Below are 6846 nucleotides of genomic sequence, written 5' to 3' on the forward strand. Positions count from 1 at the left end.
ATTATTGAATAAAATTCTAACTATTGAAACTATAAACACGTTGATTGATAAAAAAAATTAACAAATGGAACACAATATCAATATTTCGGAAACTTCACATGAGGTAAAATTTCATATTTGTTATTGTTTTAATTATTCAATGACATTGGCAATTATTTAAGCCTGTTTTTGCTTTCCATACTACCCAATTTCATTGGAGGCCAACCCAACAACGTCTTTTCCGTTTTTATTCATCTTCTAGGGTTTACTTTTGCTCTGTTAGGTTTCTCCCAGTTGCCATTTTTTATCAGAAATCCTTTTTTTTGTTAGCTAAAGGCTTAAGAGATAGAGAAAAGGAGATTGGTTGTGATGACCCAATGAAATTCAAGCTCAACAGACCGGATTGTAAACTTCTCTTTTTAGAGAATGTTAGGGTTTTAATCCTAAGTCAATTTAATTTATAAAAATTGGAAATGAGTATTATAAGATTTAAAGAATGTGGAGTATATAGAAAATGTGGGGTGTATGTGGAAAATATTAGGTGCATGAGAATGTTGGGTGTAAGGGTATTATGAGAAAGTATATGAGGTGTATTAAGATAATTTTTAATTAAAAAAAACAAATATAAAGTGTATTAAGTATGTGAGATTTAATCAATAATATATGAGGTGTTAATAGAATAAGCCATAAAAAAACTATTATAAGTGTTTTCGAGATATTATAATACAATCCAATAATTTAGAAAATGTCTAATTGGATAATTGGTCCCTATGGTCATAAAATATTCAGAAAATAGTCCCTGTAATAAAAAAATTCGGATTTAAACCCCTATGGTCTAAGTCCGTTAGGATTTATACCCGAAATTAAAACTTCCGTCATTCCTCCGTTAGTAACTTGCAGGTGGGTCTCACGGGTAAGACTGAGATGGTCATGTCATCCTTTCCATTTCATCCCTTCCATTGTTGATCTCTTTTGAGAACAATGAAACGATGACATGGTCATTCCATTTCATCCCTTTAAAAAAAAAAGTACAACAAAAATTCGAGGGATCAATATTTATCAACACTTACACTTGGCACGATGCTTGCTTTTGGGTGGTTTTCTAGCACCAGACGGCAATTTCTAGGTGAACCAAAATACCACTACCACTACCTTCTAGTTTAGTTGCATTGATCAAAACCCACATTCGTAATTAATATAGTATTAATACCAAGATGATTAAATTTAAGTAATCAAATTAACAGAAGTTAAGTTTTTGCTATAAATTTGCACATACCAGGAGGATGCATTTTGAAGCCGACGAGCAGCAAGCAAATAAAAACAATAAAAAAAGGCTGCAAACAGAAAAGCCCAAAACCAGAATTTGTTCCTGGCGATTCAACCGAGCCTTTTTCCTTTGCAAACAAGGCGAGTGTCGTGCTCACTTAGATACTTCAATAACGCTCCGATTATACCTCCCCTCATCTCCTCCGGCAACATCGATTCGCCGCCGTCGTCTATGGAACTGTTTTTATGGCGAGTTTGGAAAGGATGAAATGGAGTGACCGTTTCATCGTTCTGAAAGGAGATCAATGGAAGAGATGAAATGGAAAGGATGAAATGACCATCTTAGTCTTACTTGTGGAACCTACCTGCAAGCTATTAATGGAGGATTACAGAAATTCTAATTTCAGGCATAAATCTTAACAGACTTTGATCACAAGGGTTTAAATCCGAATTTTTTTACTACAGGTCTATTTTCCGAATAACTTATTACCACATGAATCATTTATCCGATTAGGCCTTTAGAAAAGTATAACCTAAGTTCACACGTGTTATGTTCTAATTTGTGTGTATCTTGATGGTCAAAATTTTATATACATGCAGGTGGTGAATTAAATAAGTAGACTTGGAAAGGCCACATCAGTCTTCTGAATCAGAGATAACAAATGCAGATAAAATTGGTCATTATAAATGAATTCAAGTTATAGACGTTTTCCATTTTATTAGGCAGAAAAATTGGTTATTATAAATGAATTCAAATTATAGACGTTTTCCATCTTATTGCATCCCATCCTCATGTTATGTATGTATTCCAATTTTTTTTTTTTTCGTTGAACAAAAGATATTATCTACAGTAAGATGAGAATAATAGGTTTAACTTCATAATGTACTAGTAATAATGTGCATATTACTATTATCTATGAATGAATATCGTACTTTACCTAAAAATAAAGAGAATTGTTATTAGCATTCCAAAAATCTTATTTAGCACTTCTCACAAGTGTATTTTTCTTTTTAAATATGGAAAGTTTGGAGTGCCAAATGAGATTTTTGAAGTACCAATAATAATTTCCAAAATAAAAATAAAAATAAATTAAGAAATTAATAACGCATTACCTCAACTCCACGCAATGCAAACTCCATTCTAAATCCCCTTCAATCGCTTTTACATCTTACAATAATTAATTCTGATACGTCTTAATTCCTTTGTCGTTCCTGTCGAACTTTGACCAGCAAATCTACTGCTCCATTGATTAATTAAACTAATCACCTTAATTAGCAATTAAGATGGAGGAAAATCAGCCAAAGTAAGGAGTCGTTCTACTTCAACCGCCGGCCTTGGGAATTTTCTGCGTGGTTCCAAAACTTAACGCGCCTATAAAATCCAAGAGGAGACAAATCAGTCATATTTTTGTTTCCTTCAGAAATTTCATGTTCATGACCTAAATTGGTTTTAATTATTGTTTTTATTGTGATCTCGTGAATCAGATTATTTAATGCTTATGTTCATAGTATTTAATGCTACGTAATTCAAAAGTCAAGCCCCTCTAAGATAGTGGGCGGGTCCAGAAGGGCCTAATTGCATGTCACAAATTGGAACAAAAAGGCATATATACACATCAAACGAATTTAAGAGGTGCAACTACTGCCACTACTATTAGTCTATGAGCTGCTAGGTGGCCACTCAGAATAATTCAAAGCAGGTTTCACCCTGCAACAGCCAGCGCAGCCTCCCACTACACAAAGCTCGACCCTAGCCCTTTTCTCCTTGTTTGCTTTTCATTTCAGCATCTCGAAGGACAAAAAGTTTGAAGGATGCCAAGAAAAATCCATTATTTCTTGTGGAACCACCACAGCCACTTCATTTTTTGTTAGGAGGTTGGACCTGAAATGAATTCAACACAACCATTTATTTGAAATTAGCTACCAAGATTAATTAAGGCCATTTCCAATAGAGAGGGCTAAAAGCTAAAAACCAAAAAATAGTTTAATTTGTCAAAAAACTCATCTTCAGCCGATGACTAGGCTATAACTTTATAGAGCCCATCATGCTATTATTTGGTCAAAGGGGCTTCTGGCCAAACAAAGCCCCTTCTTATAGAGTTCCTCAATTACAATAATTGATTCAAATTCAACGACTAAATATGAAAACATTCAACAGTAGTTTAACTAAATTAACCATAAAATTTAAAGTAAACTTAAAACTAATAAATTATTGAGGGGGCTATGATTAGCCTCTTTGGTTGAAGATGATATATAAGTATGGACTGACTTTGTTCATTTAAAAATAATTTTTTGTAGGATTATAATTTTAAACAAACTATATTTAGCTCTTTCGGTTGGAGATGAACTAAATATGACAAATATATCAGAGAACTCACAAGAGCAAGAGAGACTTCATGGAAGAAATGGTCAACTGAGTGCCAATGACTTGTCGGCACTATTGCCTTCTAAAACAAGCTATCCACACCCCCGCAAGGTCACAATCACCAGAACTTTCCTCATTTTTGCACTGAAAAATACCCAACAAATTGATTAGAAAAACCAGAAGCAAATAATTATAGAGGTGGAAAAAGATATACCAAAATATGCTCTCACCACCTTGCAGTGGAGAAGCCTCGGGGAGGAGCTGCTTACATGGTTCCTGCTTACACGGTGGAGCTTCCTCCTCCTCCACCTATGATGCTTCATCAACTCCCAAATCAACAGAGAAAGTCAACATGTTCAGGTACGACTTCACACTTGCCATATCTTCTTCTCTCCACCCAAATACCCAATTCACCAATCATGAGTCCCTCCCTTCCCTCCATGAAGCCTTCTCTTCCTTCACAAAATCATTCCCACAATTTTCGCAGACTGACCAATCTGACCTCATCAGAGCCCATCAATATTACCATCTCACCCTCTCCAACCATGTCTGCTTTGATTACATTGGACATTGCCTCTTCTCTTACTCTCAGTCTCAGCAACAAACACAATATAATTCCTCATCGTCTCAAATCCCTTCAACTTCCTCTTCCCCTCCTCCTCCTCAGTTGCTTCACTCCCAAGAACCATTGTTTTTCGACATTTCATACAAGTCAGTAAACTTGCACACCCAAGTTTTGTATGGAGGGCAAGAATCAGAATTGGAGCTTCAAATGAGGAAAAGAATAATGGATTATATGAACATCTCCGAAAGTGATTACTCCATGGTTTTCACTGCCAATCAGTCATCCGCTTTCAAGCTTCTAGCCGACTCGTATCCCTTTCGCAACAATCCAAGTCTTTTGACTGTTTATGACTACAAGAATGAGGCAGTGGATGTGATGAAAGAGAGCTCAAAAAAGAAGGGAGGACGGATTATGTCCGCAGAGTTCTCATGGCCTAACATGAGACTTCAGTCGCGAAAATTGAGAAGACGGATTGGGAATGGTAACCAGACGAGGAAAAAGCAACGGGGGCTGTTTGTTTTCCCACTTCAATCGAGAGTGACAGGAGCGCGGTATTCGTATATGTGGATGAGCATAGCGCAGGAGAATGGTTGGCATGTTTTGCTTGATGCATGTTCACTGGGGCCTAAGGACATGGACACTTTGGGCCTCTCACTCTTTAAGCCTGATTTTCTCATTTGCTCTTTCTTCAAAGTTTTTGGGGAAAACCCATCAGGGTTTGGTTGCTTGTTCGTCAAGAAATCCAGTGCCTCGATCTTAAAGGATCCAACATTTGCTTCAAGTACAGGAATTGTGAGCCTTGTCCCGGCATCAAAACGACCTGAATTTTCAGAGGAGTACTCAATTTCTATGGACATGGAAACTGATCGAAAACAGTCCAAATTCAAAACCTCGAAGTCCCATGAAAGCGAAGAAGTCTCCCTAAAGAAGAAGGAACATTCAGTTTCAGAAATTACGGAATTAGACAGAGAAGAATCCAATCAGTCTGTCAAATCAGATAACTCAGCGATCACATGCAAGGGCTTGGATCATGCCGATTCATTAGGTCTAGTACTGATTAGCCGAAGAGCAAGGTACTTGATCAACTGGCTAGTGAATGCATTGATGAGCCTTCAACATCCGCACTCACAATATGGCCATCAATTGGTCAGAATCTATGGACCAAAGATAGAATTTGATCGGGGACCAAGCTTGGCATTCAATGTGTTTGACTGGAAAGGAGAAAAGATTGATCCGTTGATCGTGCAAAAGCTAGCTGATCGAAACAACATTTCACTGAGTTACGGGATTTTGAACCACATTTTGTTCTCGGACAAGCACGAGGAAGAGAGGGAAACAAAGTTGGAGAAATGTACAAGTGATCAAGTGGAAGGAAGTAGTAGTGAAGGGATATCTGTGGTGACTGCTGCATTAGGGCTTTTGACAAACTTTGAAGACATTTACAGGCTTTGGGTATTTGTTTCAAGGTTTTTGGATGCAGATTTTGTGGAGAAGGAGAGATGGAGATACATGGCTCTTAATCAAAGGACTGTTGAGATTTGAAGTAAATTAGTTTGTCAATTAATTCTTTCATTCTTTCAAATTGTTTTATGAAAAGATAGTCTCGACTCTCGGACTATGTGACATGTTACATTGTTAAATTGATAATAGTTAGAAAACGCAATATGTTTGGCAAAATAACAAGAGAATATTAACCCGTGGTTATACTGCTAGCAAAATTGCAAGAACACCTTCGTTGATTTGTGGGAGCACTAGTCTCTTGGACCGTATTATGTGAAAACACCGTCATGTGGTGTTATAAATTATAATATGAATAGACAACATAATTGAAATATCTCGTCTACGGAGTATATTGTATAAAAGATATTCGAGTTTGAGGCCTTACCTCATCTCAAAAGAAGAATATGAAAAGTACTTATATGTCCAATTCTTATAAAAACTTTCAACTTGCAAAGGATTTGTAGCTCAAGCATGCTAAAGCGTTTATGTTTACCTTTGCGCACGAGGCCTTCTCTTGATCCCCTCCCTTAGTAATTGCTTAAGTCAACTTAACTTGTGAGATTTTTCTAGGAATAATATATAATTGAAACTATAAGCGAGTTTAGTTTATATCGACATCGACATTAAGAGGGAGGAAGAAGAGTTTAGTTGATATCGACGTTAAGAGGGGGGAATAAAAAGAAAGGAACTTTAAGAGGGGGGAATAAAAAGAAAGGAACTCAAAAACTTGTATAAATATAAATGCTCTGGACCGACCAAGCTAATTGTTTGTGAGTTTTTAACTCTCCAAGGTAGATATTTTGCACCACTGGGCTTGGGCCCAGCTTTGAACGGCATGGGTCGGGCTGTAATAAGGATTGGCCAATCCTGGGCTTTTGGCCCCATTTCATAAGAAAAAGAAGATTTTTTTTTTTATACGATAGATTTTGTTAGATTAGATTTTAGATTAGCTATCGATGGGGTTCAAACTCACGCCATCATGTAAATGCTCAATTCTTTTCCACCATTATAGAAAAGGGCCACTTATGGAGAAGAGTTTTCAAGTATATAATTTGTGCGTTTGACAAAAATTGAATGATTATAAATTATTTGTGTCAGCATATGAGAAAACGTTTGGAAGTTGGAACTTGAGAAATTCATTTATAATGCCTGAACTTACGCACGAGTTTTT

The 6846-nt window shown here is 36.5% G+C and overlaps 1 protein-coding gene and 1 non-coding gene across 2 annotated transcripts; both read left to right on the forward strand.

The window, feature by feature from the left end:
* The first annotated feature begins 338 nt into the window (after window positions 1-338).
* On the forward strand, window positions 339-432 carry LOC137724025 (small nucleolar RNA Z107/R87). Its single transcript, XR_011067148.1, has one exon. It is a non-coding gene; the product is annotated as a small nucleolar RNA Z107/R87 (small nucleolar RNA).
* Window positions 433-2444: 2012 nt separating this feature from the next.
* On the forward strand, window positions 2445-5838 carry LOC137721681 (molybdenum cofactor sulfurase-like). The gene has a single exon (XM_068460705.2). It carries the CDS (start codon window positions 3831-3833, stop codon window positions 5715-5717), a length of 1887 nt encoding a protein of 628 aa, XP_068316806.1. The 5' UTR covers window positions 2445-3830; the 3' UTR covers window positions 5718-5838.
* Window positions 5839-6846: the final 1008 nt, after the last annotated feature.

This window comes from Pyrus communis, chromosome 4, assembly GCF_041283825.1.
Source record: "Pyrus communis isolate YQ-2024b chromosome 4, ASM4128382v1, whole genome shotgun sequence".
Taxonomy (NCBI): Eukaryota; Viridiplantae; Streptophyta; class Magnoliopsida; order Rosales; family Rosaceae; genus Pyrus; species Pyrus communis.

Excerpts from the sequence above, each read along its gene's own strand:
- LOC137721681 (XM_068460705.2), top strand. The coding sequence starts at position 3,831 with ATGCTCTCACCACCTTGCAGTGGAGAAGCCTCGGGGAGGAGCTGCTTA.